Source organism: Ranitomeya variabilis, chromosome 4, assembly GCF_051348905.1.
Source record: "Ranitomeya variabilis isolate aRanVar5 chromosome 4, aRanVar5.hap1, whole genome shotgun sequence".
Lineage (NCBI taxonomy): Eukaryota > Metazoa > Chordata > Amphibia > Anura > Dendrobatidae > Ranitomeya > Ranitomeya variabilis.
Window position 1 is genome coordinate 107927645 of NC_135235.1, and position 23929 is coordinate 107951573.

The window sequence follows — 23929 nt, forward strand, 5'->3', positions numbered from 1 at the left end:
GGCTGCGTTATATACTATGGGGGCTGCATTATATTCTATGGGGGGCTACATTATATATTATGGGGAGGTGGGCTGTATTATATTCTATGGGGGTTACATACTCTGGGGTGGCTGCATTATACTCTGTGGGGTGGCTGCATTATACTCTGGGGTGGCTGCATTATACTCTGGGGTGGCTGCATTATACTCTGGGGTGGCTGCATTATACTCTGGGGTGGCTGCATTATACTCTGGGGTGGCTGCATTATACTATATGTGGGCTGCATTATACTGTATCGAGGACTATGGGGAATACGTTATACTATATGAAGAACTATGAGGTGCATTATACTATGGGAAGTGAATTGTACTACATGGATGACTGTGGCAGTGCATTATACTATATGGAGCACTATGAGGATTGTATTATGCTATATGGAGGACTATGAGGATTGTATTATGCTATATGGAGGACTATGAGGAGTGTATTATACTATGTGGAGGACTGAGCAGTGTATTTTAATATATGGAGGACTATAGGGAGTGTATTATACTATATGGAGGACTATGGAGCACATTATAATATATGGAGGACTATGGGGTGTATTTTACTAAACAAGTAAAATGCTGCATATTCGGATTGTTTTTGCTGGAACAAAAAGCCTTGTTGTCAGCAGCACATTGCCAGTGTAAACTGTAGATGTGCTGCTGAAAACATGATACTGTATGGTGATCTATTAGTGATCGTTCTGTCTCATCATTATTCCTCAGCTGGTGGAAAGAGGCCGGGAAACAAGCGTTGAACAACTTCAGTATTGTCGATCAAACTCGTTTAGCGGCCTGAACTCAGCGCACGTAAATACAACAGAAAGGCTTCTGTGTGATGTGCAATATGTTAGCATTTGGGGACCCATTTTAAACTTTGCCTAGGGCCCCACTTTGCCTAAAACCGGCCCTGCCTACAAGTGTACAAAGATATTATACAGTCACCATGTGACAAGTGGGCCTGTGTAACTTCAAATGCCAGGGCTGAATTTTAGTCCCAGTCCGGCCCTGCCTGGTACTTACCTACACGCAACCTCCGATCCTCACGGTCATGAGATCTCCTTCTCTACTCCCCTCTTATCTCCTCTTCCCACAATCGCATACAAGATTTCTCCCATGCATCACCCCTACTCTGGAATTCTCTGCCACAACATATCAGACTCTCGCCTACCATGGAAACCTTCAAAAAGAACCTGAAGACTTACCTCTTCCGACAAGCCTACAACCTGCAGCAACCATCGGTCGACTAAGCCACTGTACAACCAGCTCTCCCCTCGCCTACTGTATCCTCACGCTCTGCTGGCCGCGGCTTCAGGAAAATGGCCGCGGGATGCCGCGCGTGCGCAGATGGATATCGCGGCGGCCATTTTCCTGAAGCCGCGGCCAGCAGAGCGCCGCTTCTGCGCACGCGCGGCCAAAGGAAGATGGCCGTGCCCACCGATCACCAATGCAATAACGAACACCGCGCTATTTTAAATCCCCTGGAAGAGGATTCCGGACTTTGGGCATGCGCACACCACTACGCCACCAACGGAAAACTACGCCAAATCTGGGGGAAGACAACGCCCATGCGACCTGACCAGCCTGATTGACAGGCGAAAACGGAGACTTTGGAAAGTTATTTCGGCAACTTAGGTGAGTAATAAACGCATAACACACACACTAATGTAACGCCCACCTCTGCCCCTATTTAACGCTATTTTTATCCCATCTTCCAAAAACGTGGTGACAGGTTCCCTTTAAGGCATCCTGATACCTGCTCACACATCCCTTGTAGATTGTGAGCCCTTGCGGGCAGGTTTCTCTCTCATCCTGTACCAGTCCTGACTTGTATTATTTAAAATTACTGTACTTGTTTTTATTATTTATACCCCTCATCACATGTAAAGCGCCATGGAATAAATGGTGTTATAATAATAAATAATAATAGTAGTAAGATGGTATTGTTCACCCCATAGAATCCCCATGTTCACTGCCATAGAATCCCCATGTTCACCCTATAGAATCCCCATGTTCATACACATGGGAAAAAAAAAACACCACACACTCACCTCGGTCCCGTTCCCAGTGGCCCTGCTTCTGCTTCTGTTGCTGTCTCCGATGCTTGACTCTCCAGCGGTACACAGCTGACACGATGACATGACATCATCGCGTCAACTGTTTCACATGCTGATTGGTGGAGGACGTGGCTGGAGGCCCCTCCTTCACCAATGCTGACTGCGGAAGACAAGCGGGTGGGCACGGTGTGGCCTGCGGACCTCAGGTTTTCAGCCCTACGGCTGTCTCGGTCAATGTGCCAGACTGAGACAGCCAGAGGGCCGGATGTAGCCCACGGGCCGCACTTTGCCCAGGTCTGCCATTCTTGTAGAAATTGATTTTAATGGTGCTTTAATTTGATGACTTTTTGAAACTTTGAGTCTCGCCAAGCAGCTAAGGCCCAAACACCTAACATGTATGGAAACCATATCATAACATAGCATTATTGGAACATCGATTGTTTATATCAGCGTACTTTTTATCTTTTATTTTATAACATTTGGATTTTACGAATGAGATTATCTTCTAATGTTAATAGTGATCTTACGTTCCACAGATGGAAAGAATGGCATCCTGGCTTCCCATTGAGTATTGATGCTCACTCTCATAGTGATTTACCCCATGACATACAGTTTGATAGTGAAAAGGGAGTTGACTTCATCTTGAACTACACAAAAGCGTAAGTATAAAAAAGCAAAAAAATATTAAACATGTACTTTGCGTTAAATACCAGACACGTGAAGTTTGAAATTGTTGTATATCACAGTTCATGAAAATTGTAAAGCTTTTTCTACACTGTCACTTGTCCACTTGTTCGGTGTCAACACCAATTAATGATGGCGGCTCTGACTCTCTCAGACGTTATATGATGTGAGCCGTGCAGCCGATCAGCGGCTGCTTCACTCTCTCATAGACTGGATGTAACTGACATTCCAATGAAGTCAGAAAACAGCAGCAGGTCTCACTTCTTCTAGGTGTCAGTTTCACCCAAAGGATGTGATAGTGAAGTGGCAACTGATTGGCTGTATGGCACATGTGCCATCATCGCTGGAATGCCGATGACACGGGAGGTGAGTAAAAGCCATTTTTATCTTATACAGGGGAATATACAAATTGAGAAGGGGTTGTGCAATTAGTAGAAAAACCCTTTAACCCCTTAATGACCCATAATGCATAGGTAAGTCATAGGTTGTATCCCTCCTTTTTATGCGGGCTCCAGCACTGAGCCCGCATCTTTCGCAAATGACAGTTGATGTGTCCCTATCTGCTGCTGGTGGAATCACGATCCACCTGTGGCTGTTAACATGTTAAATGCCATTGTCAATCTCTGATAGTGGCATTTAACTCGTGCAAAGTGGCCGCTCGTCACAAACCCCTCCCATTGGCGCCTCTGTCAAATGATTGCAGGTCGTCGATAAATTGGCTTGAAATCCGGGGGTTTGCAGAAGACTCCCGTGCTTGTCATTGTAGATCTCCTATGAATGCCGGCCGTGGCCGACATTCATAGGAGATGATGATTTCTGCTACACATAGCAGGTCTGAAGGAGACTTTTGAAGTCAGTGAAAAGTATAAAAGAAATGTCTTAAAAAATCTTTAAAAAATTAAAAAAAAAATATAAAAGTTAAAATCGCCTCCTTTTTGCCCCATTCAAAATAAAACAAAAAAAAAAGACAGAAAGAAAAAAAACACATATTTGGCATCGCTGCGATAACAAATGCCCAATCTATCAAAATATAAAAACAATTATTCGGATCGTTAAATGGCATAATGAGAAGAAAAATCAAAATGTCAGAATTCCGTTTTTTGGTCACCGCAGCATTGCAATAAGATGCAATAACGGGCGATCAAAACACTGTATCTATCCCAAAATGGTATCAATAAAAACGTCAGCTCGGTGTACAAAAAATACACCCTCACCCAGCCCCATATCACGACACAAAAAATGAGACTCTACTGATCTCGGAAAATGGTACCTTTTTTTTTTCTTTCAAATTGTGGATTTTTTTATCACTTAAATAAAAAAGAATCTATACATGTTTGGTATCTCAAAATCGTAATGATTTGGAGAGTAATAATGGCAGGTCACTTTTAGCATTTAATAAATATGGTAAAAAAAAAAGCCCAAAAAACAATTGTGGAATTGCACTTTTTTTTGCAAATTGACAGCACTTGGAATTTTAAAATAAACGGTGTTATTCTAAAAGTACAACTCATCCTACAAAAAAACCAAGCCATCATATCGCCATATTGAAAAATAATAAACTTATGGCTTTGGTGAGAAGGGAAGCAAAAAACAAAAAAGCAAAAACAGGAAATTCCAAGTTCGTGAAGGGGTTAAGCTGGCAATACATTGGCTTATCTCCTAAAAGGAAAAAATTATCAGACACAACATTTCTGTCTATATAGAAAAAATGGATTGCAACCTTTTTTAACATTGAAATCTATTGAAAACTGATTCAAGCAGACAATTACTTGACATGTGAACTTCGCCATACATGGAATGTGTAAATGATTGTTAAAATCAAGTAATTAATACCCATTGGTTGTCACGTGACAAACCGCCAGCATGGATGGATCTAGGAACTGTGCTAAATAAAAATAGACATCCAAGCAACTTAATATTGAAAACTTTAACAAACTATTCTCTCAGCTCAACCTCCCTTCCTGGCAGTTACTCATGCTTGGAAAAAACTGTCCAAGCCAAAAGAGGAACTCCTAAAATGAACGTCTCAAAAAAACTACCGCTTTCTCTCATTCTATCATTCGACCACGAGGCACTCCCCTCAATTTGGTCAGAAAAAAGGTATTAACCCCTTTACCCCCAAGGGTGGTTTGTACGTTAATGACCAGGCCAATTTTTACAATTCTAACCACTGTCCCTTTATGAGGTTATAACTCTGGAACGCTTCAACGGATCCCGGTGATTCTGACATTGTTTTCTCGTGACATATTGTACTTCATGATAGTGGTAAAATGTCTTTGATATTACCTGCGTTTATTTGTGAAAAAAATGGAAATTTGGCGAAAATTTTGAAAATTTCGCAATTTTCCAACTTTGAATTTTTATGCCCTTAAATCACAGAGATATGTCATGCAAAATACTTAATAAGTAACATTTCCCACATGTCTACTTTACATCAGCACAATTTTGGAACCAAAATTTTTTTTTGTTAGGGAGTTATAAGGGTTAAAAGTTGACCAGAAATTTCTCATTTTTACAACACCATTTTTTTTTAGGGACCACATCTCATTTGAAGTCATTTTGAGGGGTCTATATGATAGAAAATACCCAAGTGTGACACCATTCTAAAAACTGCACCCCTCAAGGTGCTCAAATCACATTCAATAAGTTTATTAACCCTTCAGGTGTTTCACAGGAATTTTTGGAATGTTTAAATAAAAATGAACATTTAACTTTTTTTCACACAAAATTTATTTCAGCTCCAATTTGTTTTATTTTACCAAGGGTAACAGGAGAAAATGGACCCGAAAGTTGTTGTACAATTTGTCCTGAGTATGCTGATACCCCATATGTGGGGGTAAACCACTGTTTGGGCGCATGGCAGAGCTCGGAAGGAAAGGAGCGTCATTTTACTTTTCAATGCAAAATTGACTGGAATTGAGATGGGACGCCATGTTGCGTTTGGAGAGCCCCTGATGTGCCTAAACATTGAAACCCCCCACAAGTGACACCATTTTGGAAAGTAGACCCCATAAGGAACTTATCTAGATGTGTGGTGAGCACTTTGACCCACCAAGTGCTTCACAGAAGTTTATAATGCAGAGCCGTAAAAATAAAAAAATCACATTTTTTCAGAAAAATGATTTTTCGACAACAATTTTTTATTTTCCCAAGTGTAAGAGAAGAAATTGGACCCAAAAAATTGTTGTGCAATTTGTCCTGAGTACGCTGATACCCCATATGTGGGTGTAAACCACTGTTTGGGCGCATGGCAGAGCTCGGAAGGGAAGGAGCGCCATTTTACTTTTCAATGCAAAATTGACTGGAATTGAGATGGGACACCATGTCGCGTTTGGAGAGCCCCTGATGTGCCTAAACATTAAAAACACCCACAAGTGACACCATTTTGGAAAGTAGACCCCCTAAGGAACTCATCTAGAAGTGTTTTACTACAGTTTATAACGCAGAGTCGTGAAAATAAAAAAAAAATTTTTTCACAAAAATGATTTTTTAGCCCCCAGTTTTGTATTTTCACAAGGGTAACAGGATAAATTGGACCCCAATAGTTGTTGTCCAATTTGTCCTGAGTACGCTGATACCCCGTATGTGGGGGGGAACCTATGTTTGGACGCATGGCAGAGCTCGGAAGGGAAGGAGCGCCATTTGGAATGCAGACTTAGATGGATTGGTCTGCAGCCGTCACATTGCATTTGCAGAGCCCCTGATGTACCCAAACAGTAGAAACCCCCCACAAGTGACCCCATATTGGAAACTAGACCTCCCAAGGAACTTATCTAGATGTGTTGTGAGAACTTTGAACCCCCAAGTGTTTCACTACAGTTTATAACGCAGAGCCGTGAAAATAAAAAAAAAAAATTTTCACAAAAATTATTTTTTAGCCCCCAGTATTGTATTTTCCCAAGGGTAACAGGAGAAATTGGACCCCAAAAGTTGTTGTCCAATTTGTCCTGAGTACGCTGATGCCCCGTATGTGGGGGGGAACCACTGTTTGGGTGCATGGCAGAGCTCGGAAGGGAAGGAGCGCCATTTGGAATGCAGACTTAGATGGATTGGTCTGCAGGCGTCACGTTGCTTTTGCAGAGCCCCTGATGTACCCAAACAGTAGAAACCCCCCACAAGTGACCCCATATTGGAAACTAGACCTCCCAAGGAACTTATCTAGATGTGTTGTGAGAACTTTGAACCCCCAAGTGTTTCACTACAGTTTACAACGCAGAGCCGTGAAAATAAAAAATCCTTTTTTTCCCACAAAAATGATTTTTAGGCCCCCAAATTTTTATTTTCCCAAGGATAACAAGAGAACTTGGACCCCAAAAGTTGTTGTCCAATTTGTCCCAAGTACGCTGATACCCCATATGTTGGGGTAAACCCGTTTGGGCGCACGGGAGAGCTTGGAAGGGAAGGAGCACTGTTTTACTTTTTCAACGCAGAATTGGCTGGAATTGAGATCGGACGCCATGTCGCGTTTGGAGAGCCCCTGATGTGCCTAAACAGTGGAAACTCCCCAATTCTACCTGAAACCCTAATCCAAACACACCCCTAACCCTAATCCCAACGGTAACCCTAACCACACCCCTAACCCTGACACACCCCTAACTCTAATCCCAACCCTAATCCCAACCGTAAATGTAATCCAAACCCTAATCCTAACTTTAGCCCCAACCCTAACCCTAACTTTAGCCCCAACCCTAACCCTAACTTTAGCCCCAACCCTAACCCTAACTTTAGCCCCAACCCTAACTCTAACTTTAGCTCCAACCCTAACCCTAACTTTAGCTCCAACCCTAGCCCCAACCCTAACCCTAACCCTAGCCCTAACCCTAGCCCTAACCCTAACCCTAAACCTAGCCCTAACCCTATCCCTAGCCCTAACCCTAACCTTAGCCCTAACCCTAGCCCTAACCCTAGCCCTAACCCTATTGTGAAAATGGAAATAAATACATTTTTTAAATTTTATTATTTTTCCCTAACTAAGGGGGTGATGAAGGGGGGTTTGATTTACTTTTATAGCGTTTTTTTATAGTGGATTTTTATGATTGGCAGCTGTCACACACTAAAAGACGCTTTTTATAGCAAAAAAGTTTTTGCGTCACCACATTTTGAGACCTATAATTTTTCCATATTTTGGTCCACAGAGTCATGTGAGGTCTTATTTTTTGCGGGACGAGTTGACGTGTTTATTGGTAAAATTTTCGGACACGTAACAGTTTTTGATCGCTTTTTATTCTGATTTTGGTGAGGCAGAGTGACCAAAAACCAGCTATTCATGAATTTCTTTTGGGGGAGGCGTTTATACCGTTCCACGTTTGGTAAAATTGATAAAGCAGTTTTATTCTTCGGGTCAGTACGATTACAGCAATACCTCATTTATATCATTTTTTTATGTTTTGGCGCTTTTATACGATAAAAACTATTTTATAGAAAAAATAATTATTTTGGCACCGCTTTATTCTGAGGACTATAACTTTTTAGTTTTTTGCTTATGATGCTGTATGGCAGCTCGTTTTTTGCGGGACAAGATGACGTTTTCAGCGGTACCATGTTTATTTATATCCGTCTTTTTGATCACGTGTTATTCCCCTGTTTGTTCGGCGGCATGATAATAAAGCGTTGTTTTTTTGCCTCGTTTTTTTTTTTTCTTACGGTGTTCACTGAAGGGGTTAACTAGTGGGACAGTTTTATAGGTTGGGTCCTTACGGACACGGCGATACTAAATATGTGTACTTTTATTGTTTAGTTTTTTTTATTTAGATAAAGAAATGTATTTATGGGAATAATATTTTTTTTTTCTTTATTTAGTTTTTTTTTTTTTTTTTTACACATACTTTTTTACTTTGTCCCAGGGGGGGACATCACAGATCGCTGATTTGACAGTTTGCACAGCACTCTGTCAGATCAGCGATCTGACTTACAGCACTGCAGGCTTACCAGCGCCTGCTCTGGACCCGGAAGTAGTCCCTGCAGGACCCGGATGCAGCCCCGTGGCCATTTTGGATCCGGGGCCTGCAGGGATAGGAGGTAAGAGACGCTCGTAGCAATGCGATCACATCGCGTTGCTCCGAAGGTCTCAGGGAAGCACGCAGGGAGCCCCCTCCCTGCGCGATGCTTCCCTATACCCCCGGAACACTGCGATCATGTTTGATCGCAGTCTGCCGGGGGTTAATGTGCCGGGGTCGGTCCGTGACCACTCCTGGCACATAGTGCCGGATGTCAGCTATGATAATCAGCTGACACCCGGCCGCGATCGGCCGCGCTCCCCCCGTGAGCGCGTCCGATCGCGCTGGTCGTACTATCCCGTCGGTGGTCATACGGGCCCACCCCACCTCGACGGGATAGTACGTCCGATATCAGAAAGGGGTTAAAAAACTGGGACATGTACATGACGGAAAGAACTTTTCTAAATACAGTGACTTAAAAATTAAATATAACCTCCCGTCTTCACTATTTCTCCAGCACACAATCCTCAGAGATTAAATCCAAGTCTTTCTCCAGAAAAAAAGGCAAATTGAGATTCTGGTTTGGCTTTTATCCTAAGTCATGTGACAAGGCTCGTTAAAGAGTCGACATTGACTGTTAGGATTGCTACTTCCAATAGGTGGCACTAGAGTTCTAGTCCTCTTCCTCGATGAAGAGACAATTTGCATATTTCCCAGAGGAGCATTGTGGCTTTAAGTTTCCTCACCTCGACATGTTTAACATGTCACTCTCCACAAGGAGAAACGATACTTCTTGGATCCAGAAAAAAACAAATTTCTCTGAAGCAACAGTAAATCTCCTATGCTATATCAGCCACAGGATTTTCTGGAGTCACAGTTATATTTATGATTGGTTCAACCATGACAGTGAGATGACAAAGAATGCATGTATGACTAAATGGGAGAAAGATCTGAAGATATCCTTCAGTCTTGAAAAATGGGAAGACGCTTTATCATTCACTTACGCGTCAAACTTATCCATGACACTACAAGAAACACATTATAAGCTCACATCAAGGCGGTACTATACTCCTGCAAGACTAGCATATTTTAATCCAGAACACTCCTCGTTATGTTGAAGGAATTGCGGTCACCATGGGGATCTTGTCCATGTTTTCTGGAAGTGCCCCAAAATAAAACCACTTTGGTCTCAAACCTCCACTCTTATTAATAAATTAGCAGGCACAATCATTGATCTCTCTCCACAGCTGGCTCTGCTATCCTTTGACCTAGGAGACTTCAAGCCAGACATTAGATCCATAATTATCCACATTCTACAAGTGGTTAAAAGCGCAATGGATTTCCACTGGAAGGATCAATTTCCCCAAAAATTCACAGACTTAATCGAGAAAATCTCTCTTCATAGATCCTATGAATTTAAATTTGCAATAGCCAACGACAATCACGCTTAATTCTCAAAGAAATGGACTCGCTGGAACAAAATCTACCCCTAAGTTTTCCTCAAGATTATGTACCTCTTTAATTGAAACATTCGTTGTTATTGTTATTGTTTTTATTGTTGTTTTAAATTGTTGTTTCCTTTTCTTGAACAACACCACAACACAGGTACTACCTTATATGCTAAACGGTATTACTTGCTTATTAACAATGTAGCTGTAAGCACACTGCTCAAAAAAATAAAGGGAACACTTAAACAACAGAATATGACTCCATGTAAAACAAACTTCTGTGAAATCAAATTGTCCACTTAGGAAGCAACACTGTTTGACAATCAATTTCACATGCTGTTGTGCAAATGGAATAGACAACAGATGGAAATTATTGGCAATTATCAAGACCCACTCAATAAAGGAGTGGTTCTGCAGGTGGGGACCACAGACCACATCTCAGTACCAATGCTTTCTGGCTGATGTTTTGGTCACTTTTGAATGTTGGTTGTGCTTTCACACTCGTGGTAGCATGATACAGACTCTACAACCCACACATGTGGCTCAGGTACTGCAGCTCATCCAGGATGGCAACGAGGAGGGGGCCGAAGGAGGGCAACAACCCAGAAACAGGACCGCTACCTCAGCCTTTGAGCAAGGAGGAACAAGAGGAGCACTGCCAGAGCCCTGCAAAATGACCTCCAGCAGGCCACAAATGTGCATGTGTCTGCACAAATGGTTAGAAACTGACTCCATGAGGATGGTCTGAGTGCCGACGTCCACAGATGGGATTGTGCTCACAGCCCAACACCGTGCAAGACGCTTGGCATTTGCCACAGAGCTCTGTGCTCTTCACACATGAAAGCAGGTTCACACTGATCACATGTGACAGACGTGACAGAGTCTGGAGATGCCGTGGAGAGCGATCTGCTGCCTGCAACATCCTTCAGCATGACCGATTTGGCAGTGGGTCAGTAATGGTGTGGGGTGGCATTTCTTTGGAGAGCCGCACAGCCCTCCATGTGCTCACCAGAGGTAGCCTGATTGCCATTAGGTATAAAGATGAGATCCTCAGACCCCTTGTGAGACCATATGCTGGTGCGGTTGGCCCCGGGTTTCTCCTAATGCAGGACAATGCCACACCTCATGTGGCTGGAGTGTGTCAGCAGTTCCTGCAAGATGAAGGCATTGAAGCTATGGACTGGCCCGCCCATTCCCCAGGCCTGAATCTGATTGAACACATCTGGGACATCATGTCTCGCACCATCCACCAATGTCACGTTGCACCAATACTGTCCAGGAGTTGGCGGATGCTTTAGTCCAGGTCTGGAAGGACATTCCTCAGGAGACCATCCGCCGCCTCATCAGGAGCATACCCACACATTGTATGGAGGTCGTACAGGCACGTGGAAGCCACACACACTACTGAGCTTCATTTCCTTGTCTTGAGGCATTTCCACAGAAGTTGGATCAGCCTGTAACTTCATTTTCCACTTTGATTTTGAGCATCATTCCAACTCCAGACCTCCATGGGATATTAGTTGTGATTTACGTTGATCATTTTTAGGTTTTATTGCTCTCAACACATTCCACTATGTAATGAATAGAGATTTACAAATGGAATATTTCATTCAGTGATATCTAGGATGTGGGATTATAGTGTTCCCTTTATTTTTTTGAGCAGTGTATAAGATAAGTTCTCCTTGATATTCCCTTTTCCCTACCCCCCTCCCCTCACCCTATTATATCTACCTGTAATACTTATGTCAATTCTTTCTATTTATGAAAATGTTAATAAAAACCTATTGGAATAGAATCAAGTAATTAATTGCTAAAATCAGGAAACAGTGAAAGTCAATGATTTTCAGGGAAACTTCTTTAAAGGGAACCTGTCAGGGCAATTTTACTAATGATTCTACAGTTATGGCTGTATAGGCCCTAGAACTGCAATACAAATGCTACCTGCTTTGTAGTAATCAGATGTTTCAGTGCTGAGAAGTAAAGCTTGATAACCATATTTGATCATTCTCTCCCCTGAAATCATCTGTACGCCCATATCTACATTAATATCATGTTTAATTTTATATTTTACAGAATGGAAAACCTCTTTGTGAACAGTTTTATGCATATGTTCCAGTCCTCATGGAGTGATTTTGCTGACTTTGAAAGTATTTTTGTCAGAATTAGTAATACAATTTCAGGTAAGTTTCAGATGATTCAAGTAACTCCAAGGCTATGTGCACACATTGCGGATTTGGCTGCGGATCCGCAGCGGTAACGGGTCCAGCGTTCACAGGGGGATGTCACCCGGTCCGTGGCCCAGGGCGCCCATGTAAAAGGGAAAGGTCTTTAAAGGGAATAAAGTTTATGTTCGTGACACCACCTGTGGTATTCGGTCAGTGGGGACCGACGCTGCTTTAAGGGGTCCTCTGGGGTGATGTTATGGCAGCTAGATGGTATACCTTCCCACAGGTGAAGTGTATCCCCAGGGCTCCCGGTGTGTAGATGGAAGATGGTGAATGGTGCAGTAAAGAACGAGGACACAGAGTTGCAGTCTCTTTACCTTGTTTATGAGTCGCCTAACGGGCCAGGGGTTACTCGGTACCAGGTTTTGCGGTTCACAGGGGGATGTCACAGTGGCTGACCCAGTCCGTGGCCCTGGGACGTCCGTATTAAAGGGGAAAGGTCTTTAAAGGAAAAGAGTTTATATTCGTGACGCCACCTGTGGTATTCGGTCAGGGTGACCGACGCTGCTTTAAGGGGTCCGCTGGGGTGATGTTATGGCAGCTAGATGGTATACCTTCCCACAGGTGAAGTGTATCCCCAGGGCTTCCCGGTGTGTAGATGGTGGTATGGTGAGAAGCGCAGAGAAGAACGAGGATACAAGGTTGCAGTCTCTTTACTTTTACTGAAGACTTCAGCATCCACAGTCCAGGGCACCAGATCACAGGGCAGGCAGAGTCCGGCCGGTTTGGAGGCAAGTCAATAGTTCCCTTGTCCAGGTGGAAATCAGTAGCCTTCCCTTGCACTGCGGTGGTGTAGTCCCTTACTGCCTATGGCTTCACATAAGGGTCTCACAGATGTGGTGTTTCATTCTCTCTGTCCCCCATATAGGATAGGACAAAACCCGTATGACTGGTCACTTGAGCTTGTTTATAGGGTCTCTTAGATAACCCGGCTCTGTAGGTGTCACCGTGCCTCCTGGGTGTAGGTGCGGACAGGTAACCTGCAATTAGCTGTCCTGCCGGTCTCTGAAATAAGGCGTAGAGGTCTTTACTCCCTCGGTGTTCCGGCTTCCGGGACCTTGCACCTCAGAAGGAGACAGCTTGAGCGGGGCTGGTCCCCTTCTGGTATCCTCTCCTTTGCTTCGACTTCCTTCACGCTCTCTGCAATACAATTCTGCCTTTAAATGTCTCTTTCTGGGAGCTGCAGCTCTGAGGGCATGCACAGCTCCTTTAACCTTCCATCCTCCTCAGACTCTGGTCCGGAACTAACAGAACTCCTGTCTGGAGCTCTGCCAGGAACTGACTATGTCCGGAACTAACTTACTTTCCCTACAGACTACCAGATACATATATATGGGGAGTGACCTAATAAATAGGAGCAGAAGCTCCCCCTGGTGGCCTGGAGTGTGAATGTGTTGCATGTTTGTGATACCTGGATGCAGTTATCCTTCTTTGCCTCCAAACGTAGCATCACTCTCCCCGAGAGGAAAGCAATACCACTGTGACGACCAGGACCCTGGGGCGCCGCATTTACTGTCGTCTTCAGGCAGCCACAGTCCAGGGCACCAGATCACAGGGCAGGCAGGGTCCGGCTGACTTGGAAGCAAGTTAGGAATCCCCTTATCCAGGTGGAAATCAAAGCCTTCCTCTAGCGCCGTGGTGTTGTAGTCCCTTACGGCCTATGGCTTCAGATAAGGTCCTCACAGATGTTCTCTCTCTCTCTGTCCCCCGTATAAGATAGGTCATAACCCGTATGACTGGTGACTTGAGTCTGTTTATAGGGACTCTAGCACGCCCCAGGCTCTAAAGGTGTCACCGTGCCTCCTGGGTATTAAGGCGAACAGGTATCGTGAAGTTCAGCTGTCCTGCCGGTCTCTGCTGCAAGTCGTGGAGGACCTTGCAACCTCGGTGTCCCGGCTACCGGTCTCTGCGCCTCAGAAGCAGGCAGCCTGCTCGGGGCTGGTCTCCCCCTGGTATCCTCTCCTGTGCTTTGCTCTCCTGCACGTTCACTGCAATCAATTCGGCTTTCTGAATGTCTCTTTCCAGGAACTGCTGCACTGCGGCTACACAGCTCTGTAAACCCTCTTCTGCCTCAGACTGATCCAGTCTCTTTCCAGGCAAGAACTGTTCTCTGGCTTTCCCTCCTAAACTACCTTATATATGGGGAGTCACCTAGTAAATAGGATCAAAAGCTCCCCCTGGTGGCCTGGAGTGTGAATGTGTTGCATGCTTGTGTTTACCTGGTTACAGTTATCCCTTCTTGCCTTCAAGCCTAACATCACTCTCTCCGTGAGGAAAGCAATGCTACTGTGACTACCAGGACCCTGGGGCGCCACACACATGCTGCGGAAAATACCACACGGAAACGCTGTGTTGTATTTTCCGCAGCATGTCGATTCTTTGTGCTGATTCCACAGCGGTTTACACCTGCTCCTCAATAGGAATCCGCAGGTGTAAAACCGCAGGTGGAATCTGCACAAAAAATGCAGGAAATCAGCGGTAAAGCCACTGTAAATCAGCAGGTAAAACGCACTGCGTTTTACCTGTGGATTTTGCAAAAACGGTGCAGAAAAATCAGCACACGAATCCGCAACATGTGCACATAGCCCAAAAGTTTAATTTTCTAGGGCCAGGTAACCAGATTAACATGGTCCTTGATTTAAGATAGAATAACAATTCTTTGTACAAAACATGTTAAACAATGTTACAGATTAAAAGACGATGATGATTTGGAATTGAAATATTTCCTAAACAAATGTCATCACAATTACATAGGTATACCAATGCCAGACATGCAAGCATACTGCTCCGAAAAACTAACCGAACACTTGAATCACGCAGTGAATCTTGGTGAAGAAAAGATTCAAGCTGAAAATCTTTACTCACATAAATTGTGTAATTAAGTGAGAATTTGACAATGGAAAGTAAAATCATAAACCAACTGAAGAGTAGATTCCAAATCACCACAAGATTAAAAGTCAAAAATTAAAATCACAGTTCATCATGGCAGCTCATAATATGACTGGGCATGCTGTCGATGAGATGGCAAACAGTGTTCTGGGGAAACGCTTCACAGATCTGGTTGACTTTGCCAGTGAGCTCCAGGACAATCACAGGCGCTACTGAGCTGCTTAGATGTAATAATAATGTTCTAGAAGTCCTCAGTTGTATTCAGATCTTGGGACCATCATGGATAGGCAAAGACGTCAATGCCTTTGTTTTTCCGAAACGGCCTACACAATCTGGTCATAAGAGGCTAGGAACCAGGGTCTACTGCACAGTGTTAGGTCTGACAGTGGCTCTGGGGATTTCATCCTTTCATCCTGGTACCTAACAGCAATCATTGGCTATCATGTGTTGGTTTGTGTGACTCTCCTAGGATATTCCTCTCCAGACCATCTCCAGACCATCACTGATTCACTGTCAAACTAGGCATGCTGGATTATGTTGCAGGGAGCATAACGTTCACCATGGTATTTCCCTACTCTCTCACATCTGTCATAATTCATCAATGTGGTGAATCTGATGTTTAAGAAAGGGTCACCAATTCTAGTGTTCTCTGAATTACGCCAATGGAGCTGCACGGTGCTAAGCTGTAAGCACAAGTTCCACTAGAGGATGTCAGGCTCTCATGCCACCCTCATAGAGTATGTTTCTAATAATTTCAGGATTCTAGTAGTGCTCCTCTTGGTTCTCCTTGCACGGATAAGCAGAGACCAGTCCTGCTGTTGGTTTGATGCCATTTTACAGCTCTGTGAGGCTATCCCTTTGCGTTCTGTGTTCTGGTGTTTGCTCCATGCTCTTGAGACTGTACAGCAAGACACATCAAACCTTCTTGCTACAGCATGTATGAATGTGCCATAATGGAGAAGCTGGACCAACTGTGTAACCTGAATAAACAGCAGGTGCCTCCTCTTGCTGACAAGGACACTACCAAAATGGCCACCACCTACAAAACCTTCCTTGTGCGGTTTGTCTGACTTGCCTTTCCACTGCATCAGTTATCACTTTCATTTGCACCAAGGTGAAATAGATTCAGAATCGTTTCTGCTTCTTAACTGTATAAATTCATATCCCAAAGTGCAATTGACTTGGGGTTATACTGTGACGTGCAAGTGTACATTTTTTTGAGCTATGTTGTATTTAACTACAGTGCTGTCGGTAAATCCAAAAGCTAAAATCTGAATATTTAAGAAAGTAAAAGTGAGGTTTTGCCTTTCTTAGGAGAAGGTGTGTTTAATTATAGGCAACAATTAGTGTGCAGAATTATTATGCAACTAAACGAAAAATGTACATTTTCCCATCTCAATTGTTTATTTTAATCTGTTAAAATGAGAATAATAGCCAACCAACTCAAAATGTACAAAAATAATTAAAAAAACCTCAATGACTAACACAGCTGCGCTTCTTTTCAATAACAATCATAACAATGGAGTCTGTCGGTTTCTTAATCTCTTGACAATCAACTTTTTGGGCAGCACCAACTACAGCCTCCCAGACACTCTTCAGAGAGGTGTACTGTTTTTCCTTTACTGTAAATCTAACATTTTAAAAAGGCCCATAAGTTCTCAATAGGGTTTAGTTCAGGTGATGTAGGCCCAAGTCATTATTCTTTGCTCTTTAACCCCTTAATGACTGGAGCTTTTTTCGGTTTTGCGTTTTCGTTTTTCGCTCCCCTCCTTCCCAGAGCCATAACTTTTTTATTTTTTCGTCAATATGGCCATGTGAAGGCTTATTTTTTGCAGGACGAGTTGTACTTTTGAACGACACCATTGGTTTTACCATGTCACATAGTAGAAAACGGGAAAAAAATTCCAAGTGCGGTGAAATTTCAAAAAAAAGTGCAAAACTTGTTTTTTGTTTGACTTTTTTTTCCTAGGTTCACTAAATGCTAAAACTGACCTGCCATTATGATTCTCCAAGTCATTACAAGTTCATAGACAGCAAACATGTCTAGGTTATTTTTTATCTAAGTTGTAAAAAAAAAATCCAAGCTTTTCTAAAAAAAGAATTTGTGAAATTTTCCGATACACGTAGCGTCTCCATTTTTTGTGATCTCGGGTTGGGTGAGGGCTTATTTTTTGCGTGCCGAGCTGATGTTTTTAATGATACCATTTCAGTGAAGATATGTTCTTTTGATCTCATTATAATTCTGTCTTTTTGAATTTTTTTTCTTGCTACGCCGTTTAGTGATCAGGCTAATTCTTTTTTGTTTTATTGATAGATCAGGTGATTCTGAATGTGTCGATACCAAATATGTGTAGGTTTGATTTTTTTTCTTGTTTTATTTTGAATGGGAAGAAAGGGTGGTGATTTGAACTTTTAATTTTTTTTATTTTTTTCATATTTTTAAAAACTTTGTTTTAACTTTTGCCATGCTTCAATAGCCTCCATGGGAGGCTAGAAGCTGGCATAGCCTGATCAGCTTTGCTACATAGGGGCGATGCACAGATTGCCCCTATGTAGCTGATTACAGCATTGCTATGAGCGCCAACCACAGGGTGGCTCTCACAGCAATCTAGCATCAACAACCATAGAGGTCTGAAGGAGACCTCTGGTTGTTATGCCGACACACGGAATGACCCCCGATCATGTGATGGGGTCACCGGTGTGCGCATTTCCGGCCGGATGGCCAGAAGCGCTTGTTAAATTCCGCCCGTGCCTATTGCAGGCACATCAAAACAGCTGACATGTCCCGGCTTTGATGCGGGATACTGCCATCGGCGTATTAGTATGCCCGATGTCAGTAAGGTGTTAAAGAAGCACTCCCATCAAATCTTTTATCCTTTCACTATATTGCAATCAGCAAATTATATTATTGCACTGTGTACTTACATTTGCTCATTTTGCTTTTCTACCCAGCTAATTCTTCTCTTTTCCATTAGGTTTATGACATCATGTGATTAAAAAACAGACTAACTTAATCCCTCTAAACTCCTTATAGCAACAGGAAGTCTATTTTACCTGTATGAGTCATAAATCAGTGCAAAAGTCCCTTGCGGGGGGAGGAGGGAGCAGCTGGGTCAGAAGTTGAAGAGGAGAATAATTTACTGTATTTTTCGGATTATAACACACACCTTTTTCCCAAAAAATGTAGAAGGAAAAAGGGGGGTGCATCTTAAAGTGCAAATGCAGGCCTACCGAGGGTTGTGGTGCTGGTGGAGCAAGGTTCATTCCTCAGGAAGCCGGCGGTGACATAAGTGTGGCAATGCTGCAGGCCCGGTGTCAGCGGTGAGTGGAGTGCATCATTAGTTTCCTGGTGGCCATTTTTCTGAAGCCGTGGGCCGCCAAAGGCAGCGCGTTCACAGATTGGGATCTCGTCCCAGCCAAGACCTCAATCTGCACACACGCCGCCTCCAGAGGACATTTTCCTGAGGCTGTAGGCTTCAGGGAAATGGCCACTGAAGGCCGCCATTGCGCAGATATAGATCTTGGCTGGGTCAAGATCCCAGTCTGTTCATGCTCCGCTTCCGGTGGCCCATGGTTTCAGTAAGATGGCCACTGGGAAAAAATGATGTACTCCACTCTGCTCACCGCCGACACTGGGCCGCAGCATTGCCACACTTCTGCCATCGCCAGCTTCCTGAGAAAGGGACCTTGCTCCACACAACACACTCTGCTCTGTCTCCTCACCGACACACAGCATTGCACCGCTGGGATACCCCCTCCTCCCAGCATTGCCCCCTTCCTGATGAAGGGACCATGCCTCCTGTGACACCGCTCCACCACCGCAGGCCCTCAGGCAAGATACCTTAAAGTCGGACTATAACAAGGACCCCCATTTTATAAAAATCTTTTTTTCCTATTTTCCACCCAAAAATTTGGAGTGCATCTTATAGTCCTGTGCGTCTTATAGTCTGAAAAATACAGTATGTTTCCACATAGAGCAAAGAAAAGAGAAGAATTGGCTGGGTAGAAAGGTAAAATAGGCAATTGTAAGTACGCAGTGCTATATGATATGATTATTGCAATATTTAAGAAGATAAAAACTTTGATGGGAGGAGGAGTGCTTCTTTAAGGCCTTTACTGGCAGTCAAGCAGTGGAGACTTGCATGCTGCAATAGAGCATCGTACTGCATAAAAATCATGCTATTCTTGCAACATGGAGACTTTTTCCAGTGCCATCGTTTGAAGAAAGTGTCTTCTAAAAACTGGCAGTAAATTTGGGAGTTGCTTTTGAGTCAATCTTCAACCCAAAAGGGTCTAACTAGCTTATCTATATTAATACCAGCCCTTAACAGTACCCTAGCTCAACCTAGCTAGCATCTGAGTAGAAGTAGACATCTGTGCCTATACTGATCCAGCCATGTGGCCATCCATCTGGTCCATCAAGAGTCACTCTCATCTCATCAGTCCGTAAAACCTCATCTCTTTAGATATTTTTTGGCCCAGTCTTGACTTTTCCGCTTCTTTGTTCATTGATGGTCGGATTTCAGCCTCTATTACTTTCACCATGTTTCTGAGAACTGGACACCTTTTACTTCTGCACACTCCAGGGAGGTTGCAGTTCAGGAATGACAGCACTGGAGGATAATGGGTTCCTGGTCGCTTCACATTTGATTTTTCTCAAACCTTTGGAAATTAACATGAGTCTTTTTTATCTCAACACTTTTTTTTGCGACCCTGATGACAATTTGCAACAAAACTTTTTGCAGGTTCTGTGATCACGCCCCAATATCTTAGTAGTTTCAAGAGTGCTGCATCCCTCTGTAGGACTTTTGATAAATGTTGACCTTTCAGAGTGTTATATCTCTTTTTTGCCCATTTTGCCTGAAGAACACAAGCTGCCTAATAATTCTACACACCGTGATGAAAGGTGTTACATCCTTAGGCCGCGACCTCCCTCATTACACAAATACACATCACCTGATCTGCTTCATCCAATAAGGATTCAAGGTTATACATCTTGGAGTTGGAAATTATACAAAGAAATAACGATAAAATGGTAAAAATACTGACTTGCCTAATAATTCTGCATGCAGTGTAGTTTGGCAATTTGGTGGCTCAGTGGTTAGTGCTGATGCTTTGCTTAACAGTGGCCCTGGGTTTAAATCAAGCCAAGAATCACACAAACAGGGCAATGCACCATCTTTTCATGTTTCTGTGGTTTTCCTCCCAAAACATTGACTTTATTAGCCCAGGTGGGGACAGAAACCTCTGTGTGTGATGACAATCTCTGTACAGCATTGCAGAATATATTGGTGGAGTTTAAGCAACAGAACGTACAAGGCTCAAAGAATCATTTGACTCAAGCATTTAATCTGTCATCTTTTATCTTGTAGAGTATGTAATGCAGCATTGGCAGGAAGACTTCATGTTTGGATATCAGTTTCTCAATGGCTGCAATCCAGTTCTCATAAAAAAATGCAAGAAATTACCAGAGAATTTCCCAGTAACCCATGAAATGGTGGAATGCAGCCTTGAACGGAACATTCCACTGGAGAAAGAAATGGAGGTAAATGTAAATGAATAGTTGTCTTAAAGTAAAACTCTAGGCAAATGTCATAATGAAAGGGATTATCCACTTCTTAAAGGGAACCCATCATGTTGAAAATGGTATCTGATCTGCAGACAAGATGCTATAGAGCAGTAGGAGCTGATCAGATTGACATATTTTTGTAGGAAAAGTTTCAGTAAAACTTGCATTTTATTAATTGATATCCCTGGTGTTTATATGCATATGAGTCCAGTGGGCGGTCCTATTCACTGATTGACAGACGTCCCTGTATGACTGCGCATGCAGAGATAGCTGTCAATCACTAGTAAACGCCCACTGGACTCCTACACATACAATCACCTGGATATTCAATGAGTAAAATACAAGTTATACTTAACATTTTCCAACAATCTTATACATAATTCTGCTCAGCTTCTCCCTCTCTACACCGTGCTGTCCACAGAACAGACAGCATATACAAAATTACAGGTTTCCTTTAATATTTTCAGTGCCCCCAGATAAAATAGAAATACTTGATACACACCTCTCAGAGTGGCACCATTCCCACAATATCAGCGCTCTCTCCTGGCAGTACATGTGACATTGTTATGTCACATGATAGCTGCTACCAATCAGTGGCTACTGATCGTCTGCAGCCTTTATTAATCTGTGAAAGCAGATGTCCACTATGATGGAATACTGAAGAACGGCAACTGATTAGTTTAAATCAATGATACAATGTCACGTGACCAGGGGAAAGCGACAGCACAGGAAGGAGAGTATCAAGTGATTCATTTTATCCAGGGCTCTGAAGAGAACAAGTAGGTTATCCAGCAGTGGCCAATCCCTTTAATAAAATGTACATACTGAGTACCTTTAATGCTGCATGGTATTCAGCGATAAGGGGGAATTTGCCAAAATGGGGCCTGGAGAGCCTGAAAACTATGAGACACAATTTCAGCAATAGCCATGTTGTCATAGCAGGGGGGCATTATTTTACCCATCCGTGTTGTACATCTCAATTATATGAAAGAACAGTTTTTATTTCCTACAATGATAAGGACCTATATTGTTCATAGCGCATGAGAAACTTGGATTTAAGGGACCAATGTAAAACTATGTCCCTTAATATATAAATATATAAATATAGATAAATTTCACGTTAAGAGAAAACTATGATGGTCTAGAAAATAGCAGCCAGTTGTTGTATGTAACAGAATCTGTGATTTATCTCATATTTACAGCAAGATAACATCTTCATTGTCGATTTTCATCTTCTCGATGGCATCTCTGCAAACAAAACTGATCCATGCACCATGCAATTCATTGCTGCACCCATCTGCTTATTGTACAAAAATCTTGAGAACAAAATTGTACCGATTGCGATACAGGTACTGTCAGTGCGAAGTTTAACAGTTTGAAATAAACAGTCATGGAGCCGCGTTTAGGTCTGGTCATGAGTTTCATGCAGTTCTATGTTATTGCCTTGCCATTTTTTATGGAACTTCACTTCCATTGATATTGAGTGGTCATTGGTCTCTAGCAAAGCAGGAGGTCACGGTCAGTTTACTGGACAGTGTCGAATTCTAAAAACATTATGAGCAGATTTGCTAATCCTGTTCTATATTTGGACAGGTCACTTGTGTCTTACTTTATAATATTTCATGGTTACGTTGCTCCATTTTGGTGGCTAAATTCGGGCACATGTTGTCACATTTTAAGCCGCATCCATCCTCGTAAAGCCAATAATTGAGGCATACTCACAACAGTAAATCTGTCCCTAAGTCCTTAGTATTTGATGAATGATTGGCTCAAGAGCATTCAATATTGGGTCAATATGTTACACAATGATAATGTCAAACTGGAGATTGCATGGTTTCACAGTGCTCCCTTGGGCTTTCTCTGGTTATTTTGTATTTTTTGCCATATTCTAAGACAGACCTAAGTTAAAGGAGATGTTGCTAATTTAAAATAGGATTTGCTTCATTTCTAGAAACAGGACCTCCCTCGTCTTAGGCTGAGCATTAAACTTACTTGCCACGGCTGACCTGTAAGATGTTGTAAGGCCCCCATTTGTCATTGTGACCCACTGACAACTCGTAATCGCATTGTGGGGGTGCGGATGGGCTTACATAGGGAACTTCCCTCTCATCAGGTTGACCATAGAGTTTATGGGATGTAAGGACAATTTTATTCTCTAAACATCTCTGCCGAATGTTGAAGCACAAAGAGAAACTAAGGAATGTAATTATTAATTAATGTGGACATAACACAATTCCGTTGCTTTATACTGTACAGTTGAGCCAAACTCCAGGACCAGAAAATCCAATATTTCTGCCATCTGATGCTAAGTATGATTGGCTACTAGCTAAGATATGGGCCAGATCGTCTGATTTCCACATTCACCAGACAGTTACCCACCTCCTGAGGACCCATCTTCTTACAGAAGTGTTTGCGATTGCAATGTACCGGCAACTACCTGCAGTTCACCCTATTTTCAAGGTAATATCTTTTATGTTATATTTTAGACATATTATCCTATATGTTATTTTGATGTTGCAAATACAAGAGTGTGTTTTAAAGAATACATACCCCTTTAATCTGTTGTCCAAAGACCCCCAGCTAGATAAGTGGCTTAGAATGTGGCCAGGTTGGGTGTTTGGGCCAGGCAGGCTAGGCATCTGCTAAGGGCTCCCACTACCACAGGGGCCCTAAGAGGCAGATCTTGGATCTTGTGGTCACTATGGGGCTTATAAGTCAGAGGGGCCTGGTGCTGAGAGTCAGAATATGGCTGTAAGTAAGTAGTAGTAGATCTAACTAGGAGGTGCTGGCTGTATAACACAGGCAGCACCCACAATGTATGGAGAGAACTCAACTCGCTCCCTAAACCCCCATCCAACATATACATGTTCAACAAATATTGGGAAAGGGGTACGTTACAAAGTACAGTGGATGGTTGTACTCAACGATTGGTGATTTCCTTGTCTAAGTGTGCATTCAGAGACATGTGTCAATCACTGAATAGGAACGCCCACTAAACTCATAAGTCCCAAATGAATAATAAATGAGTACATCCCGATTATACTAATTATTTTCCTACAACATATATTTATGAATCTGCTCAGTCTGTCCTGCTCTC

The 23929-nt window shown here is 42.8% G+C and overlaps 1 protein-coding gene across 1 annotated transcript in view; it reads left to right on the plus strand.

The window, feature by feature from the left end:
- The window catches only part of ALOX5 (arachidonate 5-lipoxygenase), a 153554-nt gene that overhangs the window by 71217 nt on the left and 58408 nt on the right, over positions 1-23929 (plus strand). The window contains exons 4-8 of the mRNA XM_077259082.1: positions 2618-2740; positions 12223-12329; positions 20636-20808; positions 22035-22181; positions 23089-23292. Coding sequence (XP_077115197.1) covers positions 2618-2740; positions 12223-12329; positions 20636-20808; positions 22035-22181; positions 23089-23292 — 754 coding nt within the window. The remainder of the gene's footprint in view (positions 1-2617; positions 2741-12222; positions 12330-20635; positions 20809-22034; positions 22182-23088; positions 23293-23929) is intronic.